This window comes from Rhopalosiphum maidis, chromosome 2 (assembly GCF_003676215.2).
Source record: "Rhopalosiphum maidis isolate BTI-1 chromosome 2, ASM367621v3, whole genome shotgun sequence".
NCBI lineage: Eukaryota > Metazoa > Arthropoda > Insecta > Hemiptera > Aphididae > Rhopalosiphum > Rhopalosiphum maidis.
Window position 1 is genome coordinate 37,892,338 of NC_040878.1, and position 26,460 is coordinate 37,918,797.

The 26,460-nt window shown below is 27.9% G+C and overlaps 1 protein-coding gene across 2 annotated transcripts; it reads left to right on the plus strand.

Moving 5' to 3' along the window:
• The first annotated feature begins 456 nt into the window (after window positions 1–456).
• Window positions 457–24,844, plus strand: LOC113551659 (atypical protein kinase C). 2 transcript variants are annotated; one of them, XM_026954037.1, is made up of 12 exons: window positions 457–2,257; window positions 3,309–3,359; window positions 3,445–3,530; window positions 4,288–4,462; window positions 4,530–4,640; window positions 4,701–4,867; window positions 5,475–5,709; window positions 7,757–7,937; window positions 8,101–8,219; window positions 8,283–8,452; window positions 8,546–8,661; window positions 23,334–24,844. In XM_026954037.1, exons 1-12 carry the CDS (start codon window positions 1,738–1,740, stop codon window positions 23,419–23,421), a joined length of 2,019 nt encoding a protein of 672 aa, XP_026809838.1. In that variant the 5' UTR covers window positions 457–1,737; the 3' UTR covers window positions 23,422–24,844. The 2 variants fall into 2 exon arrangements, with proteins under 2 accessions (XP_026809838.1, XP_026809837.1); XM_026954036.1 differs by having other exon boundaries at window positions 459–2,257; window positions 4,698–4,867.
• Window positions 24,845–26,460: the final 1,616 nt, after the last annotated feature.

Sequence of the window (26,460 nt, forward strand, 5' to 3'; positions counted from 1 at the left end):
CTCGAAATATATGTCTAAACAAATTTATGTTTCAATAATAAAAGTGCTATATTTATTACTTCATACTACATTTTTTGTTAAAATTATGATATTATATGGTTCAAAAATATAATGTAACGCAAGTAATTCTATATTTATGTCCTAGAATATTAACAAATAAGCAGATAGGTACATTTTTTCGTGCATTAAACATTAATGATAAAATTAATAAATATACCACAAATTAAAATAGGTCGTAATAAATGCAACTAACATAAATAATTTCAAATTCGCAATTGTTTTTTTGTATAATATATATTGACTATATTAAAATAAATTATTTCTACATTTAGGCGATCCGTGTATATTATCTACACAAATGGAATTGGATGAAGCCGTTCGATTATACGAACTCAATAAAGATTCTGAATTAACGATACACGGTAAGTCTAAACCCTCTTCCACCCACTCCTTGATAAATCGAATAAAATATTTTTCAATGTCCATTGGCCATTTTAATTTTCCCTTGACACATGTCACATAGGGTATTATTTAAATTAAAAAAATCTTGATGTACAGGTATTAATGTATTATGTATAATAGCAATAATGTGCATGTAATGGTACTCAAACTTTAAGTCCCTCGTTATCGTTAGTCAAACGCGGCAAAACTGCAACTACAATATAACTTTATTATTCTTATTTGTGCCATTCTTGCCCCCCTTGGCACTGGTGTCCCCAACACCTTCTGGTTAGGTACATGGGTCACGGGTACTGCTTGTACAGTGGCGGTGAGGGTGTTAGTAATCAGGTGGGATATCCTCTCTGCCACTACGGTGGTTTCGTGAACGGGCCGAGCGGGGAAGTACGGTACGTAATGTTGGATTCGGCGCTCTGGTGTTTTGATTTTAGGGTGGAACCTCCGTACGGACAGCGGTACAAGAAGTGCGTGTTGTGTCTCCAAAAAGCTCAATACACATCGCGTTGTGGTTTATTATGTCGACGGTAAAAATACTAATTCGTTCATAACGCATTCGGTGTAATGACAATAATAATTGTTGAAAGCAAACAGTTTCGCGTGGCTTGTAGGGCGTTAGTACAGTAGGTTTTTTTCTACTACTACTATTATTATTATTATTATTGATTTTTCAATTTGTCGTCGGGTTGCGCGGCAGTTGATGAACGCTTTCTCGTATCGTGTACAACGTGTCCGTTCGTATTTTCGTGATGGTTTGTGCGTTTACGTATTCGTTGATAACTTATTTAGATTATTCAATTAATGTTGATTCTTTATACGCGTTTTAAAATGTTGTTTAATTAAAAATATATTAATATTTTGCGAATTCTATTCACTTATATATATTATATTTACTTATTAATTTATCACCATCAATAATAATACAACGTGCCACCCATGTTCTATCAATTGCTTGTTAATGAGATTCGATATTCATGGATGATCGGATCAATTATTATTGATATATTTTTCTAGTTATTTATCATTAGTCACTAGTTAATTATATGCGAATATTTGGTTATTTTTTCTTATCATATTCATGAACTAATAATAAATTTTTAAGGGGTAGATATTTTGGTTATATTTTTAAATCATTACGTTTTTCCGATTTATTTAGCTTTACTCTTGCTGTTTTTAATTCAACAAAACTTAATTATATTTAATTTTAACACATTTTCTGGGTTTCATAAGTGTTAAAATAACATTTTGAACTTAAAGAAAGTAAAAATAAATTAGTCCATTATGGCTTGGGGTTACTGGAGTGCATCAACTGTTTCTGACCGAGGCAAGTCACCAAAACGACAATCGTCATCTTTGGGTTTTTATAACCATCATGTACCGATTTCCACCCCAGCTCCTCCATCTACATCGTATTACCAACATCAGTCCTTGCACAGCACTAGTAGTTTTGGTTCTATAGAAGATGATGATTATCATCATACTTCCACATTTTACCGTCGTCCTTCACTTGGAGATATAGAATTCACAGGGCCTGGTTCATTATCTCTATTGTTGAATCAGGCTATTCCTCCTTCTCGGCCCAGAACACCACCACCACGTCATTTGTATGCTCCTCCTACTTCACTAAGTTTGCCAGATTCGTGTGGATCAAATATGACTATGCGACAAAACATAAATTGTTTTGGTTACCAATCTACTCCTATTGTACAACATTATCCTTGCAGTGTTCACGACCCATCACCATCTCCTTCTATATCTGATGATGAAGACCATGTTTACGCCACAGGTAACAAATACAATGGTAATGTTGCCAAAGAAATCATAATTGTTTGTAAATATATGGATATGTTAGTGTGTGGATGTGTGCGTGTTTCATGTGTAGTTGTAGTAGTAGCTATATTAGTGAACATTTAGTAAAGTATTATTAGTTATTATAATTCATTATAATTAGACAATAATTAATCTCACTTATGTTTATTTAAATATAAAAATATTTAAATTTGATGGTTTAAGTATATTATATAAAATATATTGTTTCTAATTTTTTGTTTTGACAAATTTGGTATAATTGAAACTACTGATGTGTTGGACATTAAAATTTGAGTTCCATTAAGCACAAACAATGCATGTTAACAATCAAATTATATTTTATATTAATTAAATAAATTAGTATTGAGTAATGCATATAAGTAGATTCATATAAAAATTTGAAATATAATTCTTCTGAATGTATTGTGCTCAATATTTATTACTTTAAGGATACCATTATCATTTAACATATTTTTGACAACATTTAGGACTTTTGAAAAGGAAGATACACATAATCAATCAGTTCTTATTATCAAATTCTTTATTTTATGCTATAGATCAGGGGTGGGCAACTGGCGGCCCACGGGCCACATCCGGCTTGCAAACCTTTTTTATCTGGCCTGCGGTACATTTTCAAATTACATCATACAATTTCATAGTCAATCGTCTATACTCTATGCTACATCTATGCTAAATTAAAATGCATATTTTGAATGACCTTTTTTTTTTTCACTCTCTATGCTATTGCACGCTAATTTTTAATTTTCTAAAAATTGGCCTGCTAATAACTTTCAGTTGCCCATCCCTGCTGTATGAATTACAACTATTTTTATCGATTATCGATATATTATATTATATTTTAAATGTTATGCTTGAAAAATGGAATAATAAGACCAGATTTTATAATTATATCACATTATTATTACATCTGGAATGTGTAAGATAGTAGATTTTTTTATTTTACATAAATATTTGAAATACATAATGTTACTAAACTGACTATTAATATTATATAATAATTAATCATTTATATTTTTCTTTAGTTTTTCCTAATGTTCCACCAGCACCAGGAATGCCTTGTCAAGGAGAAGACCGTAAGTTTTTAAATTTAAAATATAACATGAAAGCTATGAATAAAATATAGATTTTTATCTTATGAAATACATTGATAATTTATAGGTAGTATATACAGACGTGGAGCTAGAAGGTGGAGAAAACTATATCGAGTGAATGGACATATTTTTCAACCAAAAAGGTTTAACAGGGTATGTGTAATAAATGATTCCTATACATTTTAGTGTTGCCAAATTATTTTAAGATAATTAACAAATTTTAATTAAACTTTTATGAATTACACTATTATTAAATTTTGTAAAAATTCTTAATGTTTTTTTAATAATAAGGTACATCTATCAAAAGAATGTTGTCAATTTTTACAAATTATTGTAGTACTACTGATTCCTTTTGTGTTATTGTATCAGTATAATATAGCTTATAGATATATTATAATTAAGATAATACAAATATACTCAGTTAAACATTAAATTCACTTGTATTATTTTATGTGTTATTACGCAATTAATATCTTTTTATAGTTCTAAATTATATTAACTATATTTTCCATTAGAAAGAGGTCTAAGGTCAATTAGTTTTATGTGTATCTGCATTCTGTATACAATAAAAGTAAGATAAAATGTATGTTGACGTTTAATTAAATATCAACTAGTTATTAAAAAATAGTAATAATAATTAATTTTATAAGACTATATATGTTTCTTAACAAATAAGATAAGTTTGAATGTTGTGTTCTACATTCTTTATATTAAATGCTCATTCAATGATTTTTACTAAAATTATAAAATATGGGAATATTTTGCAGTTTTTCTACTAAGCATCAAGTACATGACAATAATTTAGTATGTAATAATAACAGTGATGTAAACAGTTTGCTTCAATTTAATCTACTATTTAACTATAATATTATTAGTTATAACTATTTAATTATTATTATTTTATAACCAGCGAGCATTTTGTGCATATTGTCATGATCGAATTTGGGGATTAGGACGACAAGGATTCAAATGTATTCAATGCAAATTGCTTATCCACAAAAAATGTCATAAGCTTGGTAAAAAAACTTGCACTAATGATCCTATAGTTATTGATGATACCAATGGTGACTCACAAACATCTTTAAGTAATTATAAAAATATATTTTATCAAAATTATCATGTATATTTCATGCGTATAATATTAATTTATAGGTACACCTAGCTCTGATACTGCTTTGCCAGATTTAAAAGAATATTCTGATCAAAATTCTGTTATTGATCAATCGGCCGATTCTGTTCCCATTGAAGATCCACAAGCTAAAAGTAATATTTCACAATAATATTGTTATGATATTATTTAATGTTTAATTATATTTATAGCAGGTGATGAAGAGATTGGAGTTTCACGTCAATATTCTATTGCTGATTTTGAACTGATTAGGGTTATTGGTCGTGGAAGTTATGCTAAGGTGTTAATGGTTGAACTCAAAAAAACAAAATGTATTTATGCTATGAAAGTTATAAAAAAAGCACTTGTTACAGATGATGAAGTAATTATCATATTTTAATTAATAATAGCTAAAAATCATTATGTATATTGATGTAATGATGTTAAATAAATAATCACTAAGTTTATTTATTTACAATTCAACATTGAATTGTATTATAAAGGCAAATATTTTTTAAAATTAAAGCAATTTGCATATTACTATTTGTTTGTCAAATAACAGCCATTTATCTTAAATTTCATGGCATGATTGACAATCTAATTTATGAACAACCAACCTCTTTTTTTTTATTTAACCTCTTTTCTAAGTTTATTTCAGTTTACATATTATTTATTATATAACTTCTAAAATATTTTTTTTTCTTGATTTTATTATTTAATTTATAATTAATTTATAATAAAATAATTACAACCATTGACATATTTTGTATTAATCAATTTATACTCGGTGAATTCAATAATTTGTCATTATTTTAAAATCAATACATATACACTCAAAAACAATACTTTTTTATATTTATATGTTATTACTTATTAGTGTTTGTATAATAAAATTATAAGTTTCCAAGATTGTGATATTTTGAATATTATATAACTGGTTAGTTGGATAATAGATATGCAATAATTAATACATATTTGTTTAATTTTAGGATATTGATTGGGTTCAAACAGAAAAACATGTTTTTGAAACTGCCTCTAACCATCCATTTTTAGTGGGTCTCCATTCTTGCTTCCAAACTGCCAGCCGTTTATTTTTTGTGATTGAATTTGTTCGTGGAGGTGACTTAATGTTTCATATGCAAAGGCAAAGACGTTTGCCTGAAGAACATGCTAGATTTTATGCTGCAGAAATAAGTTTAGCTTTGAATTTTTTGCATACTAAAGGTATAATCAATTGTTTTTAAGATTTAATACAGTAATTTTTAAATTAATTCATCAAAGTTTTTGGTATAGTTATTTTTTTGATATTTTAATTCATTTGAATTTCATAATCAAGCAAATTTAAAAAAATATATCTATATGTATGTAGAAAGACCAAACTAATTGAAATAATCTTTGTTGAGAGGACGTAGAAACTGCATGTGTTGTCTCTGTCTTACACATGTGAGACATAGCAAATTTTTGTTCACAAGTTTCAATATTGTACTGTTAGTTTTGATATTAGAGTGAACTGATCTATTATAAAATTTAAAGGTAAGATTATTATCTAGGACCCCACATAGCTTTTTATTGATATTGTTATTTTTAAGTAAGTTATGATCTTTTTGAAACTGTATATTTTAAAATGATCTTAACTTACTTAAAAATAACAATACCAATAAAAAGCTACATGGGGCCATGGATAATAATCTTAATTTTAAATTTTATAATAGGTCAGTTCACTCTAATATCAAAATTAACAGCACAATATTGAAACTTGTGAACGAAAATTTGCTATGTCGCATGTGTAAGACGAAGACAACATATGCGGTTTCTACGTCCTCTTAATGGTTTGTTGATTTAATTAATTTAATTTGTGGAATATTATAAAATATTATTAGAAAAAAAATATCAATATATTTTTGTACTCATTTTTATAGATAAAAACTAATATGTTATATTATTAAGTACTAATAAAATACTAAATAATAATATAGAGGTAACATTGTAACAATGTGAAATTTAGTTGCCTGTATTATCATATAAAAGATATCAATAGTTACGAGCCCACAAAGTTAAGTTTAATAATAATGGACTGTTTAGGACCTCATTAGTTATTACTTATTATTTAATATTTATTATAATTATTAATAATAATTTATATGATTGTCGATTATCATGAATTATGACCATTTCAATATTTTTATATTATATTTATATTATAATTTATATAGAATTTAAATCAACCCAGACTCCAGTGTAAAAATGTTCACTTATTTTAATACATTTTCAATGTATTTTTTTTTTTATTATTAACTTAACTTATTAACTGAAGTTAAGTTAACAAAATTTGTTTGACAGAATAACTTTTACCTGTCTTTTTAAGATTTGAAATTACATTATTTTGTATATTTATGGTTTAAGAGCATATTTTCAATGTAAACTTAGCAATTTTGGTGCATTTATTTTAAAGCCCTACTCAGAGAATACCTATTTTATATTTAGGGTTTTGCCTATAAATAACATACTAATTTATTTTTTTTATTAATTTTATTATAATTTTCAATTATTTTATTTAAAAAAAAATTTTTGTACCTTTATGTATTTATATTTGATAGACAAAGGTCATACTAATAATTTGGATTGGTGTTTTTCCTATCCATTAATTTCAATTATTTTTTAAAATCTGTTGGCACTTATAGGACATAATTAATAATATTTATTTGACAAGTTACCTATTTTATATTAGTAAATTATTTCAATTTAATAATAAATACTAATTGTTTTTTATTATAAAAAAAACTAATTACACATAGGCGTATCTACAGGGGGTACAGAGTATACACTTGTACCCTCTAAGATTTCAGGTGACATCCACCATACACTCATCAAATATAGGTATTGGTATATAGTCAATTATGTATATATACTTAGACAATAGAATAATATTATTCAAACTTGCAGTTATACTAATTGTAGCTAGTATTGTATTTCACAGTAATTTTCTTATCGGGAAGTGATTAGTGACTATTAAATGCCATATTAGTTGAATTCATTGGGACATACCCAAGCCCCAAAAAATACCTAATAGTTACCAGATACACGCTCTTTTCGTAAAAGGCCTAGACATGCCTACGATTATACACTTCAGTATACTTATTAGTAAAAAACAATAAAAAAAAAATTAGTAAAAAATTGTATAAAGAATTATAATTTAAAAAAGTGTATTTATTTATACATTATTATATTATTGTATTAACTTTTTCATTTCATTATTATATTATTATTTCAGGTATAATATATCGAGATTTAAAACTGGATAATGTACTACTTGATCATGAAGGCCATATAAAATTGACGGATTATGGAATGTGTAAAGAAGGAATAAGGCCTGGAGATACGACTTGTACATTCTGCGGTACTCCAAATTACATTGCTCCAGAAATTTTAAGAGGAGAAGATTATGGATTTAGGTATACATTTTTATTTAAATTCTAAATTGAATAGGTTTAGTTATAATTAATTATTGATTTCTTATTGTTAAATTAAAATCATGTTGTATACTTAAACATAATATATTATGTTGAATAATTTAATTAAATACTTGATGTTAAGCTAATTTATTTTGTTTTTCAGTGTTGATTGGTGGGCTTTAGGAGTTCTTTTGTATGAAATGTTAGCTGGTAGAAGTCCATTTGATATTGCCGGAGCATCAGAAAATCCTGATCAAAATACTGAAGACTATCTATTTCAAGGTAATTTAGTACAAATAACACTTATTTTAAAACTTTTTTTCATTGTTTTAAACTTTTTTCCAGTTATTTTGGAAAAAACTATACGTATTCCAAGATCACTCTCCGTTAAAGCAGCATCAGTTTTGAAAGGATTTTTAAATAAGAATCCTGTTGATCGTTTAGGCTGTAATCGAGACACAGGATTCTATGATATCATAACTCATCCATTCTTTAAATCTATTGATTGGGAAATGGTAAATCATCTTAATAACTAACTAAATATTATCATTAACCATTTTAAATTGTTATTTTTACTAAAGCACTTGAAAAATGTATATGATTTTTAGTTAGAACAAAAGCAAGTTAGTCCTCCTTATAAACCAAGATTAGATTCTGATCGTGACCTTGCAAATTTCCCACCAGAATTTACGGATGAACCTGTTCATTTAACACCTGATGATCTGTAAGTAGATTTAAAATTGTTATTTATTAATAAGTAATAATCAATATATATAGTGGTAATTGGGTAATTAAATAATAATAAATTTAAGATATTATGTTTAAGTTAAAATTGTTATTTAAGTAATATTAACTCTTAGTTCAGGCATTTGATTGTGTTTGGCACAAAGGGCTTCTTCACAATATTAGATGGATTCCCACTCCCTTATACCCAACCCTTAAATTCCTTATTACTCCAAATTTTTCAAGTGAGATTTGAAGATTAACTATCCGCTACCTATCCAATTAAAACAGGTGTCCCTCAACGTAGCATTCTTGCTCAAAACATGTACAATCTATACCCATTCCAATCTTACCAATAAAGTCATTTTGTTGATGATACATTCGTCATTTCTTCTGACCCAGACATCAATATTGTCATCGACAACCTTCAGTCACTTAAATGAACTTCAAATCTGGTTTAACCTATGGTAAATAGAAATAAACGAAAATAAATCATCACGCATCACATTAAAGTTAGTCCCCCATTTTCATTAAATAATAAAATAATTCCCATTGTCAACTCAGTTAATTACTTAGACATTAATTTTAATAAATGCCAAATTTAGTCTACTAACATCTAAACTAAAAAAATATTCTTGAATTAAAATTTCATAGTTTAGTATACTTACATCTTACTCAATAATAGAATTTTTCTACAAACAACAAATTCAACCCGCAATGATTTGTGTCATCCAAATCTGGAAATCAACCTAAGTCTCAAGTCCAAAATTGTTTTGATCTTTCCAGTCTATAAATTTATCTTTATTTACCAAAGCTCTATGGTACATTGGTCATAAAACTCTTCATAAAGATAATTCTCTGTACTCGTTTTCTCTATAAAACATTATTATTCTACTCCAATTCTTTAAGCCTATCTAAATCTCCTAATATCAAATCTCTTTTTTCACTCTTCTGGATAATTTTTGCTGCCGCTTAAAGTATAATTGGTCATGTGATCTAACCATATAATTAGGACAAAGCATAGTAAAAATTCTTTTGAGCTGAAGTAGTATTACTGGATACTCAAGCCGCCAAGCCCTTTTAACTGTATCATGTATATTACTTATTGTATTTTTTGATACAGATTTTAAATATTTATTTTAAAATAAAAAAAAAGTAATATTAACACATTTTGTCAAAAAATGAATTTTCATATATTTTTATATAAATAACTCTTAAACATTACATTTATGTGCGCCAAAAATTGATATTGTCGCACTTGGCACAACATTTAATAGTTAGTACTTGCACATATTTGATAAAATTAACTTTAATGAAACAAACCGGATCTATTTATACTTAAATAGGAGTATATTTGCATTACCTTATAATGATGGATTATAATTTGTAATTTTAATAGCATTAAATGTAATAAATTTATTAATCAACAATCTTAGAAAATTTAAATTGTTATTTTTAACATATTTAAATCTCCATAAAGATTGAATTATGGGGTTAGGGGTAGGTCATAGGTATATACGTTTGTAACAAAGTATAAAATGTAAATTTCTAATAGTGATTTTTTTTTTTGTTAATATGTGACATATATTAGTATTATATTAATTAATAATATTTTGAACAATCTAAAGTTTTTATAACGTGTCTTATAAATATTGCATAGTAAACCTAGCTTTGTTTAAATTGTTTTTAGAATGCAATTATTTATCATTTATTTCAAATACTTAATAACTATACCAACAACAATAACATCTCAGTCCAGGGCTTAACTAGTAAATTAATTGTGACGAGCATTTTACCTGGATTCTGAATATTCTGTATTAGATATTTTTTACACATATTTAATAACTATGGGGTGATTCACTAAGCATGATCAGAACATTATATTATTATATTATTATTATCATTTATATTACTACTAAACTACATAGCCTAGTCATTTGCATTATTTTACAGTTATCTGTTTATAATTTTTTTTTTTTTTATATGCTTATCTAATTTTATTATTTTTTTTTAACGTTTAATAAAGTTAATTTTATATTTGTAATTATTTTATACTTATAATTTAAGAGCTTAGATATTTTATTTTGGGATAAGTAATTTGTGGCTTAAAAATTTATTTATTTACTTACTAAAAATGACACTACAAAGTCACAGATAATTAAATATAAAATTAGATTTGTTAAACATTTTAAAATACTAAAGTTAGATAAGCATAAAAAATGAAAACTTTTAAAAGGGATGATGATTTTATTCATAGACAATTATAGTAAATTAATTAAAAAAATTTTCAAAATCCCGGAATCCCTATCTGAAAGTGGAGGGAACCCGTGAAGTTGTGGCTCCCTCAACATAATAAAATGTATTCTGGAAGAATAACAAATTAATTGCCAAATCATTCGAAAGTCTGGGGTATGTAGCTTTGAGTGGGGGGAGGGCAATTTCATGGATGTCGTCATACGCCGTTTTATTGTTTTGTTTTTTATATTTTTTTATTGGTAAAAATACTAAATGCATACATTTCGTTTATTATATTCGTATATAAGTACACTTTTGTTATTAATTTTACAAAATTATAATATGCAATATGCATATAAAAAAAGAGTCCCATATCTGTACTATAGATACTATAACCATTGTGGTATTACCAAATCAATCGTTTCAAATTTCAATAAAAAGAAACTATACGTTATAATATTTCTTATAAGGGGATACATAAAAAGTTTTTCCACAATATTAATAAATATCGTAAAAGAAGTTAGATGTAAGGTTTATTTTGTTGTTTCCTCCGTCAAATTTGAATTATGTCCATCATTTCTAAATAATAGAATTTTTTTCATTTTACGGTTCTGGTAATATTAAAAATAAGTGGTTTGTATGACAAAAGTTATAATATATGTTATATCTTTCCGACATTATATTCACGCCAATAATATAAGATTCCCCCTTTAAAACTCTCTTTAACGCATTGCGTATTTTGTATTTGTTCCATACACATGTATTTCCGTCCTAAAAGCATGCAGACCAAAAACTTTCAGTTACAATATCCATAAATCTATCGACTATTGCCTTGAATTTTTGGAGTTGCACTGTATTTATTTTCATTTGAAATTCTTTTCTGTACTACAGTATTTTCTTTTTTTACTTTATTTGTGAATTGTGGCTCTACGGTCTACTTTTTATATTTTGTAATATAAATATTATGTTATTATAAATATTAATGTATATTTTATGTAGGTATTGTATACATAATATCTAGTATAAATCAAAATATTAACGCGTTCCATTTTTATTATATTAAGTAAACTATAGGTTTAATGTTATTTGATGACAAATTTCAAGCACCACAAGTACACCACATATACATAAATATGAATGTTTTTTTAAAATTTGAATCTATTAAAGAAATTATGTATAGATTTTAATATTGAATTCGTGTTTATTTGATACTCTATTAGAAACGAAAATTTCTGTCTTCGACTACAAAACTTTTTATAGATTCTAAGTAATCATCAATTAAAAATTATAAACTTAAATAAATTGTCCTTAATCTTTGAAAAGATCATTAAAAATGTAATTTTTGAAATTAGTGTACGGAAACGTAGTAATGTTTTAACTTAAAAAATAATAGTAATCGATAGTTTTTTTATATTTTAAATATTTTTAGTTCGATTATGTATAGATTTTATTTATTTTTTTTAGTTTACAGTTCTGATTTTAGATACAATGTTAATATAATTAGTATTATATTACTTAGTAATCATACGTGATTCCAATTATATACTTTTAGAACTTGAAAATAAAATTTAAATTTAATACAGTAGTTTTATAAATAATTACATTTTTGTAAACTGTATTATTTACAGCTCACTATTTATTCACATTTAAATAAATATTGAATTTTAGGCTCTTTTTAAAAATAGTTTTTAATTTTAAGTTTAGTAAGACTCGATTCAAGATTAACTGTAAGGCAATATTCTCCTTCTACATATTTTAGTTATAGATATTAAATCTATAATTTGTACGATTTTATTTTTCAACATAATATTATAGGTAACAATAAATAATAATATAATATAAGATAAAAAAAACTCCGCTTTACGTCCAGTCTTTGTGACGTATTCTGTGTCTGTCTAACCATGTTTTGTGCTCTTTAAATTAATAAATTTTACAATCAACTGATGTGAACTCGGTATTTTTGACGGTTTGCTCCGTGAGTGCGTGATTTTTTTTATAAAATGAAAGGCGATCATATTCCGTGTCCACTGTAGTACACTATAGTAATATAGTCGATGATTTTTTTTCCTTGTCCTAATCGTACCTATGTATAATGTGAACGTTTTGTTTGGCATTCACAACAAAAGGGCTATTATTATAATGACGACGTCGACGGCCGTCGCGCCACCGACGACGACGACGACGACGGGTGACCCTGATATTTAAACCGATCTAGGACCCTAAACTGGGAATAATAATAACAAGCTGAGGAAATAGTTTTGTATTCTAAGAAGCACACGACTATGTTTAAGGGTGGGTATACCACTGCATTGTTTTAACAAGGGATTATTATAATTACTTGCTTCCCCCCAGAATCTCCCCTGTTCAGTCCTGTTTCACACGTCTCCTGTTTCCTGCACTTTTTAATTGCTACCCCGACCAAAAGAAAAAAAGGATCAGCTGCTTCACTTTATGCAGCTCTGTTTCTTTGCAGCAGTCACCCGAGGTCAAGCTGTTGAAAAAACGCATGCCTCTAACATTCTTGTACTCATATAGTATAATATCTATGTACAAGCACGGATTTCGTAATGTTTATTTCCTTCTGCGGGTGTATTTATTTAGTTTTTCCTCCTTTCTTTAATGCTCTCACTTCTCATTATTTTCGTGTGGGATCAGATAGGAGTGGAAAAAAATCTATGCTACTCTAACGAAAAGAGCTGTTGTGTGCTCTATGAATAATGATATTATTTTCGTTCCGTGACATTATGCTTTATCTGTAGCTTAGCCGATATCGACAATTCTTATTTTTTTTATGCTGTACAAGTTTTTAAAAGCGTGTTTCACTTTTAATTTCTTAAATCCAAGAGCGTCCGAGTAAATGATTAATATTATATATTTTCGTCAGCGGACTGATGTGTTACTGCTCGCCCTGTGCACATATAAAATATAATAGAATACTTAGTTTTTTGAAATCCCCAAAAATAATATTTTTGAATTAAAACAAAATAATTAAAATTGTTTTCTTTGTTTAAATATATTTATTCGTAATTTTCTCAAAATTTAAACTTTCAGTGTAATAAGATGTATATACCTATAAAAAAAATGCAGATCATTATAAAATCCATTACATTTATCACTTCACTTAGAATTTAAAATGAAAATATGCAAAGTTAAATTAATTATATAATATATATCCATTTAACAAGTCATGAAAAAATGTACCAAAACAAGTATTGCGTAGTTACTGTCATCAGGAAAAATTCAAAGTTCATTTAGATCGCAATTCTAGTAATAATAATACAATACGTTACTATTCTGCACTCGGCGAATTAAATCGAAACGAGTACTCAATATATTATTTAATACATGACCTATTTGACCTCTAAGTTTCTATTTTTCGTATAAGATTCCAAGTGTTATTATCTTCGTTAACCTAATTAGAAAATCATTTTATCAAGTTTTATTTGTTTTAATTAAAAAAAATGTGAAATAATTTTATTTATTTATACCATAATATATTTCTAAAAATTTTACAACAGTAATTATTGCTATATTCATTATTCTAACATGATTTTCTTTTTAAACACATAGACATAATTGTATTGATTTAGTAAATTAGTAAGTATTAAATACCTACTTTAATATTTAATAAGCCCATTTACGTATAATAATGTCATTATATTTGCTGCTAACCTTTAAACTTTTTTAAAACTTAATAAAGAATTTTTTGAAAATTATATTTTAATGAAGGAGACATGTTGGAAGTGCACAACCCTTCACTGTTTTATTCTTGCAGTTTAACCATAACACAAATTATCTCATTATTTTAGTTAGTTTATTAAGCAGACATCAATGTTTTCGTCAGCTAAAGTTATTTATTACTAATTAGTTATTAATAATAAATTATTTTTATAATTAGTGTGACTTTGTATAATTTATTGCTCCATTATTATTATTATATTTCGAATAAATTATAAATAATATTATGTATTATACTAATTATGTTAATTCATATAACAATAAAATCAATTCAGTGACATTTGTATGCACCAATTTAAGAGTATATACTATATACTATATACATATAGTTGATATAATATATATAGTTTATTTTAGTATATTTCTGTAAATTATATTCTACGTTCGTGGTGTATATATGTATTTTACATCTTTCTATAGTGAGTTTTTTGGTTATTGATCTTTTCAAATCGCGTCGTCGAGTGCCAATTAAAAATATTTTATAGGAACCATACGAGAGTCGTAAAATCTAACATACACGTATTATATGTACTATACCAAGTGGTCTATAAATTAAATCTGTTTTTTTCCCTTAACTCCTTCCAAATGTGTTTTATAATTTATTTATATTCTGCACAATCTATTGAAATATCATTATTATTTAATCCAACAGGCAACATCTCGTGCTTGATTTATGCCGTTTAAAAAAATGTATGTGCGTGCGCGATCCTAAATTATCACCACCACATTTTGACGACGTAAAAAACGAAAATAACAACACGACGACAACGCCACCGCAATAGTCCTATACGACGCACATACTTTCATTCTATATATCTATCTGCCTACTCGATACGAGCATCACGTATATTCGGTAAATACGGGAGAGAAAACATTGGAAGTCTGTGAATAAGTATAATGATAGTTTTAGTGCGTTTTTTAAACAATTTTCGCGTGTTTATTCATGAGAAAAAAATAATAAAGTATATACACTGTGGCCAGACTATATTGTGTAATATACGGTTACGTTTTTTTCATAGCAATAATAATATTATAGTTTTCTCAATTTTCCCCACGACTGATCAAATTAGAAGTTCCTATATCTATATAAAATAATTAAGATACGAATTTTCAATAATGAATTATAAAATTTTTTTTCGTAGGTATATTGATGATGCGTATTATTTAATAAATATGTATATATTATGGTTCTTGTCCGTGTGAAACTCTTTTCAATAAAAAATGTATTTATTCTTAAATGTACTATAAAATTGCATACGCTTACATTTGAACATATCGCCATGAGAAAACCTAGTGTACATAGGAAATAATGAATGATAAATCGTGTACGTATGTTTTCTCAGTTTTATTCACTCGCTGTTGGTTTACTACAAAGAGAAGGGGGGGGGGCGTTTTGTCGTGCCAAAAAATCGGAAAAATTCGGCAGCGCATAAACTCGCGGGACAGTTGCCAAATGACAACGAAGACAACGACATGCACTATATATTATTATATGAACCCTATGATCAGCTTTTCCCAATCTCCACCAGTAACCGTATTAGACTGTGGTATTATTCTTTTTTTTTGATTGTGTATAGTCCAATCACTCGTTATATAATATTGCAGGATGACAACGACAATAAAATAACAGATGGAAAACGTATGCTCTCCTTTTGCTTTCTTGTCTCCAATGACGATTTAGGGACCTGATAATCGTCTCTATTACCGACTCGGAAATCGTTGAAACTTTCCATGTATCATGAGTAGCATATGCAAGATGGCAAATAGCTCTCGGTTCCAACTAGGCGCCTTCGTTTTAATAACGTCGATGTGGTAAACTATATTACCATCTATATTTTCCCAAAAATTGTCGCCGTTCCGCGTTTTGAGAATATTCTAATATAGAAGAGTTTAATATAATATTGTTACCCTCCTTTAACATATAATATTATATATTATTTCACTCGGATCACAGTCCACAGGTAGTTGGGTATGAATAGCCAAATCTAAATTATCTCAGTAGACTAGATATTCATATATTTTGCTTATATATGCCAAGTTTGGTATTTAGAATACATTTTTATTGGGTAATAGAGAGGAGGTGTTGGTACTGAAATAAGTTTTAGTGTATCAAATCCCCTAAATGTTCCTTATTCATTACTCCATAACTCTTTATATTATGTGTAACTATGGCTCGAATAATCCAATAACATTGGTGTTCAAGATGGGCTTGTATATTATAATAATATAATATATTGTATACATGTTTTATTTAATAATTTCATTTCTCTCCTAATACGGTTTGATAACGATTATGTAGTTAATCGTTTTTCGCATATTTTAATACGCAGTCTCGTATTATGTATTATTGAATTACACATGAATGTTTATTTAATTCTTAGGTTGAAAAGTATCGTGTGGTATGTTAACGAATGTAAATTCAACCCTGCACATTTTTAAATCAATATTGGGTAGATGCTTGTAAATTTCACCCTAAATTAGTATCTAAAAAAGGTATTAACAATTTCTTAAAAACATAAAAGTATAATTAAACAAAGTAAAACATTAATAATAGTCAATATGTACCTAATATATATTATCATAATTATTTGTTCAAACGTCTATTTTAAATTACATATAATTTTCATTAATAACTTTTCTGAGTTGAAAAATGTTAAACTTACGATATTTTATTATAAGCTCTATTTTTAAATTTAATTTATAGTTTGAATGAATTAATATACATTTAAATTATACTCATTTTGGGCATAGTCTACAATGTCTACATACACTCTTGCTCTGCGCTTTTGCAATGATCGTGAGACGTATAATTAATAACTCATACGTTACACTAATACACGTGCAAACACAACCTTCTCGCGCTTATTTTTTATTATTTATTTTTAAAGTTTATAAAGTTTTGTTTGTGCCGTACTATTAGTATATTGTTTTCGTTTGGTTTTGTAAATACAGTGGAACCTCAATAACTCAAATCGGTTGGGGGCGAAAATAAAATTCGACTTATAGAGGTTCAAGTTATCATAAACTGAAATGCAGGGAACATGGCACGCCTCCGAGTTATAGAGGTTCCACTGTATTATTTTTCTTGGTTCATACGATATTATGCAATTTTCTTTCATAGTTGTAACTTGTTTTAGAAATTAAACTTGTAATTTTCTTTTTCTATGTTTTGTTTTGTATGAAAACCGAAATTATTCGTTATTTTCAGCTTTGCAGATTGCCGACAATCGTAAAATTATGTTGAAATAACTTGCTATTAAGTTTGGGTTTATGTTGTATTTGAAAAAAAAAATATTATAATGTGATAGGTAATAGGTATATTATTTATATTATGTGTGTATTTAGAACTGCATTGCGTGTCATAATATACAATAATATTAATAAAAATTTAAAAAACTAAAATTAACTGCCTTTAATGTTTAAACCTATTACTCTTGACTGTATAACATTTAGCTACTTACGGTTTATGTAATATCAGGTATAGGAAAAAATTCTTATTTGTGCTCATTAATCAAAAGCGTATTGAGTTTTATCATAATATTCACTCATTGGTTCTGTAATTCATATTATTGTATACAATCAGTTAGTAAACTGAACCATTTTAATCCTCGTTTTCCCAATGCTCTTGTATCTTATCTCGGATCCGTGTTGTAATGTATATCATATATATTATTATGTGTATAAAAATTAAAAACCAAGATTGAGTAATCAAGGTCAATCGGCAATGAAAATATTATTTTCGACCATACCCCAATATTGTCGCGCGCTACCGTTTTGACATATTTACGGTTTTTAAATTACAAATTGAAAAGCGACCGCCCGGGTGTTTGTGCGTGTGTGTGTCAATATTTTAGTGTAACGGTTTGCGGAGGTCAAAGGGACACGTCGTGTAATTTGTCAGGACACGCGCAATTATTCAAATTCTTCTCCGTCGCATTGTCCGCGTTATTATTGCTGTCCGTTTCCATTAGGCACATCCCCCGGGGCGTGAGATAACCGTGGTGGCGTTCCCTTCGTTTGACACCTACCTATTGGTTCATTATCTCGGCGCTGTTTTTTTATTCTTCGTTTTTTTTCTCCTTCACGGTCGTCGCATGTTTTTCTCCGGTTTCTCTGCGGCGGTCTTCTCCGCCCGTCGAACCCTCCTCTATAATAATATATATATTATAACAGTTTTGTCTACGGCTCATTTAGCATCCGAATTAGCATATCGCGATAAACGCGCGGACATAAAAAAAATACGAAGAATGAAAAATATGTATGCGCGTATTTTCTAAAGGAAAGGAGGGCCATTTTCCTCCGCCGTTTGCAATGACAATGATGATGATGCGTGTCCACTAAAATATTGTTTATATACATAATATGATGAGAGATACGTGTATAATTTATATGTATCGCGTCTTATGTAATCTATATGCACACCGGTCAACGTGTTTTGGCGACATCTCACGCTCTTCGCGGTCCGAGATGCGCGCGCGCGTGTGTGTGATTGCTTGTTGCGCGTGTGTTTAGTGCTTTATTTATAGAGACGAATCCCAGGGGCGTTGGAAACAACATATGCGAGCAGTAAAACTCTATATACATTATACATGTATAATAAAGATTTGACTCGGTGTCGTTATATATTAGTATAAGTCATAACTGAACGTATTTTCCGGGGCTTTGAGCCAAAATCTGACGGATTATCAACAAATATTCGCGTTCTCTAAAAATAATCTCCGGCCCTGTCGTGGTTTACATACGTACCAAAGTTAAGAGTTCCAGAATTGTCATAAAGTTATTAACACGGATGAAATCCGCTCGGGTAGACTACAGAAAACCACAGAGGTACTTACGTGTGTGCGCCTATAATAGATGGATAATAACTATTATAATTTATCATTAGTAGGGCTGAGTTCAATTGCACTACTAACATACGAATTTTTAAATTGATTGTTCCTTACCTACTATAGTTGTCTGTAGTTCTAGGGTTCGATTTGTTCCTTTATTATTCAGTAATAATAGTGGTAGCCTGCCAAATAGTAATGAAAAATCTCGTTGAATTTTTTTTTTTTTTTTTTGGATTTGGTTTTACGATCGTGTGCGTGGTGTTATGCATTATATGTATATAGCGTTATAGCCCCCGTCATTGAATAGTTCAAAAAGGACGCAGAGGCGAAAAAAATAAATAGTCGTAAAACCTTTGTGAGTAGAAGTAGGAGGAGGTTCAACTACTATACTCGTATACTGCACTATACATCCTTCGGTGCGAAGAGTCTGCAGAGACAACATGCTCCCTTAATATTATTATTATTACTATTTAGGAGATGAACAGCGCATTTTTATGACCGAGCATTACCTTAAAAACCCAAGAAATTTTACGATCTATCAACCCCCTGGCTATAGGGTACAGACACGCTCAGTATATATAAATATACGTATATAGTAATTCCTACATATAATACAATGAAAAACGCGAGAAAAAAAATAAAGGGAAGTTTTTCGATTACTATCCGAGCTCAAGTTCGTCCTCTTCACATTTCCCTTTTTCGAGGCTTCGCATGGCAAGGAGACTGAATTGGGGTTTACAAGATTTAATAATGGTGTATTTTATAGCCGGAAAAAAGCACAACACCACTCGTTTCAAGTACACTAGGATTCTCAATTATTCATTATAATTTAAATATAATATGTTATACACATATATTATATAGTACATGGAAACTTGTTTCACTGGATCTGCCAACTAAATATTCATTGTTCTGTGATAAAAAAAAACCTCCAGCTGCTGTTATGACGACGGGACAAGTTCTAATTTTAATAGTTTGCTTCCACTGACAGTGTTAATTTGCTTGTACTTTTAATTTGGGTATTGCTGTATTCACTATACTCTTTTGTATTCTATACTGTTGTATAATATATCGTATACACTTAATAAATTCGAATTGAATCATATATATCAGGGATCTATTGGCGGCTCGCATACCATTTTTAACTGGTCCAGTGGTTTGTGTTACATAAAATTACTTTATAAAAATATACAATGTTAGAATTTTTATTTTATTATATTTATAAGACTGTCATAATTTTTATTGTAAAACGTAGATATGAATTCTTATCTAGTATTGAACTATAAAATAAATTGTCAATTATACATTTTATTGACCTTTTTTTTGTTTTTGCTTTCTATGTTCTTTGGCCAGCTAGATTTTTACTTTAAAAAAATTGGCTCTCTAGTAGGATTGAGTTGCTCATCCCTGATATAATAATAATAATATATGGGTTAACGACCACTGCTATAACGTATTCTGATTTCGTCAAAAAATTATTTTTATTTTTTTATTGAAGAAATATTTATGTTTATATCAATTATTAAATATTATATAAAATATATATATATATATAATATAAAGATATGTTTACTTGAATTTTTTCAATAAAATAAAGGAATAAATAGAATATTATTTTAATAATTTAATGAGAAATGTATGCATAAAAATATGTTTGCCAAATTTAAATAAATCTAAACGTATTAACAATTAAAATTTATTTATAAATTGTTATAAATGCTTAAACACAAAGCTTTTTAACTTTTAGGTATATATGTATAATATTTTGTTAAAGAAATATGTTATTGAACCAGAAAGTTATAACATTGATATTTTATGGGGTTACATTGATTATATTTATAGATAAAAAACATAACTTGGAAACGATTAACTTAATTAAACATGTTTTAAATTGGATACTGAAATACCTACCGTACAAAATAACTCGTTGTCGAGCGAATTATTCGGTATATACAAATAAGTCAGCACTAAATATTTGGCATTATACGTTTCTTTCAGTTTACTTTTTAATTTGTTTCATACCATTCGATCATTACATATCGGTAAAAAACGGTAATATATGTTAGATAATTATTGAAGTTTTGATATAAAATTGATTGACAGTAGAAACTCGATTAACAGAAATAAAATAATACAAAACATAATTTTTTAATAAACGTTTAACGTATATATTTTACATCGTCATTTGCAGATAAAAATAGTAAATACTAATAATATATAATATGTAATTTCAAAAATAATACCACACTAAATAATCTGTCATCTTCTTCTATTTTTTTGAGACACGAGCTTTTTGAACAGCCATGTTTCCTATTTTATGAAGAAATAAGACTTGCGTTGCATTTGTTTCCTTTTGTACCTAAAATCAATCAATGTATTTTGATAACATTGCTTGTGATTCTGCGTAGCTAGTTAGTGGTTTTAAGTCAAGCACTGAATCTTCGACGTCGTCATCAACTTCTTCGTTAAAATTTCAATGATTGCATCATTAACTTTTTTTTTATGGTGACCGATGACGTATAACAGAGTGACGGTTAAACGAGTTTCTTCTATATTTAATTGTATACGTAGTATTTGTCAAAACTTCACCCTGGAATCAGAATTCTGGACTATTTTCGAATTTAAAAAGTGTTGTATACATAAAAAAAATAATGAAGGAACAATTTATTATTATTGAAAATCGTTTGAAATTTTAACGAACATATGTATTACATTTTTGTAATATTACAATGTCAATAAAAATAACAGTATCCTATATTATGACAATGAGATATTATTATATACAGGGTAATTCTTTTATCATTATATACTCATTATATTTCGTTAAGTATTGACTTTTTTCATTTTTATTTTTTTCACCTTTTTATTTAATAGTGAACCACTATAAACTTTTGATTTTCAAATGGTAACCTAGCTATATTTAAAATATAAAATAGTAGGGCTATTTTTTTTTATGAATTTTAATGTTAAAATCATTTTTTTTTCATTTAACTGTTAGTGAGTTATAGCTGTTCATAGTTGGGTGGCTTGAGGTTTTTAGGTGTTCATCCTACAGGTAGATAACAGATTTATTATGTATGAAAATATGTACCTTTTATAATCTATTGTCCATGTGGCTATTGGTCTTCAAAAACAAGAAGTATTATAAAATCCAAAAACCACCCAACTTTGAAAAGCTATATCTCGCTAAAAAATTAACAAAAAATAATAATTTGAACGTTAAAATTCGTAAAAAAAATAGTAAATTTTAAATATAGGTTGCTAATAGAAAATCTAAAGTTAATTGTGGTTTCACTAATAAATAAAATGGTGAAAAAAATAAAAATGAAAAAAAAGTCAATACTTGACGAAATAATGAGTGTATAATGATAAAATAATCACCGTGTATAGTGTTTAATAAATGTTAAGTATATTAACAAAAAACTTGATGCAGGTACTTATTAAATCTTATTGTATTTTACATAAATATTTGTGAATTATTTGTTGAATAAGCTATGTGCATTATATTGAAATTCTATTGCTCTCCTAACATGTATATGTGTAGTCGGTTATATTATTTTATGTTTTAATAATTACAGTACTGTTTTGAATTAGATAACATGGACATTTTTAAGTATTATTTTTGAATGGAAATTTTAAATTCGTTCGATTGAATCGTAAAAGACTAAATGATATAGTGTTAGCTATAATGACAATCAGCATAAAATATTGCTTTTTTAAATCTTGTGTTTGTACATAAAAAACTTGAAAAGTTAAAATAAAATATATTATTTAACTCCAGGTCTCCCCTCGTATTATTGAATTGCATACAAACTATTACTGGGCTTACAAAGTAAATCGTTAATAACTGTTTGTTTTTGATTCTTTTCAGACGTGTCATCGAGAAAATCGATCAGTCCGAATTCGAGGGTTTCGAATACGTGAACCCGTTGCTCATGTCACAAGAAGACAACGTGTGACACGAGGAGGACTGCGGCGATTACGCCGCACCTCATAATATGCAGCATTACCATCACGAAGCCGACTGTCCCTGTTCGACGACTATCGACTCGCCCCCGGATAATGGCAGGCCGCCGTCTAGGGGATGGTTCTGCTTACCACTCCGATAAGTACACTACCCCTTATATTAAAAAAAAAAAAACCCAAAAAATGTGATTATTATAATACTACAAATCCGCCGACGACGACGGCCATATTTATTTTATATATTATTATAATAAATATTTAATTATTTGATTATTATTATAAATAGTTACTTGCGTGTCCGTCGCCGGCGTCGACGGTTTCTAATGGCTCAACTTATTCCGACGATTTATTATTTTCGGTTTTAATTCGTTTACAAAACCAAATTCAAAATCGTTTTTGTTCCTCTTCGATTGTCACATATTACTCGCTTTATTTTCCATTATACACAATATAATATACACATAATATGTTATAATACGTATGTAATATATATAAGATGTATATGTTTCCGCATCTTGTGTGTGTATCGGATACAACTTTGACCTTAAACCTCGTTCGTCTATAACGCATATGTTTAATATATTATGCAAAATAAATATCGCTATCACTTTTGCAGTCTATTGATGATGACGAAATAATATGCGCTCTCACACCCACTCACTCACCTACTAACTCACTCGCCGACGACGGCCAAACAAAAAAAATTAACTCGCCGATTTAACGGACCGTATAGCACGTACTAACATTATTATTATTATTATTACTATATTATTATTATTATTACTATTTATTAGTGTTATTATATTTTTATTCGTCGGGAGAAACTTGTACCCCACCGTTTACGCCTGCCGTGACCTTTGTCCACATAAAAATTTTGTTGATGTGCTCAAGTCTCGTGAATAATATGCCGGCTTTCATTTTTTCCCCGACACACCCCTAAACACACGCATTCGAATACTGACTGATCTACGCCGGTGTAATGGATTGTGATTTATATATTTTAAAGATATAAGAGGAATGTAAAATCACTTTTCGCATCCTCCCCTTCGTTTTTGATTTCATATAAATTATAATCTCCATTCATTCTCGTTGTCAGTCGCTAAATATTGTGAAAATCCATCTTCCCGAACAGCGAAATTCATAAATCAAAATTGATGACGAACGATCAGGGTTCAGGTTTTATTTTGCTACGCATGACGACGCGTTTATATGGGTACAATGTATAATATTATGCAAATTGGTATCCTCCAATGCTCAATGATTAATAGTAATAATAATAATAATAATAAAAATATATTTAGATGATCTAATTACATTCCTTATTTAAATTTAAAATCTATATAAATGATAAATATTTTATACATAGGTATCGCACTCACATATTATAATATTTTATTATTGTATTAATACAATGCATTTGATATTTTTAATCATTAACGCACGTGAATTTTTATTAATGTTAACCTAACTATTTAGTATGTTATTTTTAAGTTCTTTTACAAGAAAATATTACTTTTGTACTTTTATTTATTTATTTTACTCGATCGTTAGTATTATTTACATAAGTATTTTATTTGACTCCCCGGCCAATGTAGTGAATTTTCGTCATACATAAATTATTACTATCATACATACTGTCATATATTATATTATATTATTTTTATAAATGTCCGAATGATGGCCCGTATAAACAATACAGTTTTTATATAGTTGAACTGTATCCTCACACACAGATGTTCGTTGTTTTTATTTAAGAAAAAAAAAATGTTTGCACGTTATTATTGTGAATATAATTATTTGAAATACTCACGGAAATTATTATATTTGATTAAGATGTTGATCGGTATTACAAATTTTAACAGATATTAAATATTATTGTGATTATTTATAGATTTATATGTATTATGTACCTCATTGTACTCATATTAACATATAGTATTATTATAAATGATAAATAACTATAAATTATCTAAAACGATTCTGAGAGTTATTATACTACTACTATTATATATAATATACATATACGGTTGCTATCTTATTTAGGAAAATTATAAAACTTATTATTTTTTCTTCGTTGTACTGATTTTTTACCTTACCAGTAACATTTTGTTAGTTCTTTTCCTTTCCATTATTAATTAAATTGTTATTTTTTATTTCATTTGCACTCGGTGAGCAAATTAACGATATTTTACAGTCGTCCATGTGAGCTGCGAGCACACGCCGCACGTTCCTCGAAAGTGTCCAAAAAACGTCGACAATGTTTATCATAACATCGCAGCTACAATTTATGTTATATTATCAGATACCTACTACTTAGTCAACTAGATAATATTTCATCATATTGTTGTGAATTTTATTTCGTTTGTGCATAAAGCGATAATTTTGAGGATCACCGCCTAGAATAAAAACATAACGGAAACATAATAATATGTACGTTTGCACTTAAACGACGTTGGTTCGCACTTTAGTACACGTATGGTGTATACTTTTGTAGGTACATATATGTCATATCATTATTATGCATTCATCAACTTGTTGATCTATTAAACTAGTGCTTGAAAGTCCCTTTAAAAAATAACTAGTTCACGTTCACCTTCATATTATTCAAAAGGAATTATACTATCTATTGAAGTATTGCCTCAATAGGATTAACAATAAAAAGTTCAGCGATGTATTTTACGTGTGTTTTTCAGATGTTTGAAAGATTTACTAGATGGCTTGACTGATGCTTTATGTCAGCTTTTCAAAATATTTTTATATTTTTCAATAGCTTCTTTTCATTAGTCATCAAGTCAAATGACTGATTATTTATCATTCTATAATTTGTTATTTACCTATAGAACCCTATTTATAATTCAATACAGTTACCTTTTTTTTTGTTTTATTGTTTTTCTATCTTAAGTGTTGTTTTTTTATTGGTTTCCTTTTTTTGGAATCGATTTAGTGCTTCACCACTCCGTTGGAGGCTACTCGTGTTTATTTATTAATATACCCTCTTTAAAATAAATACTACCTACTTATCAATACTTACT

Bases quoted from the DNA above. Each gene is read 5' to 3' on its own strand.
- LOC113551659 (XM_026954036.1), top strand. From the start codon at position 1,738: ATGGCTTGGGGTTACTGGAGTGCATCAACTGTTTCTGACCGAGGCAAG. The intron at 3,360-3,444 runs GTAAGTTTTTAA...GATAATTTATAG, and splicing joins GCCTTGTCAAGGAGAAGACC to GTAGTATATACAGACGTGGA. The intron at 4,641-4,697 runs GTAATATTTCAC...TTATATTTATAG, and splicing joins TGAAGATCCACAAGCTAAAA to CAGGTGATGAAGAGATTGGA.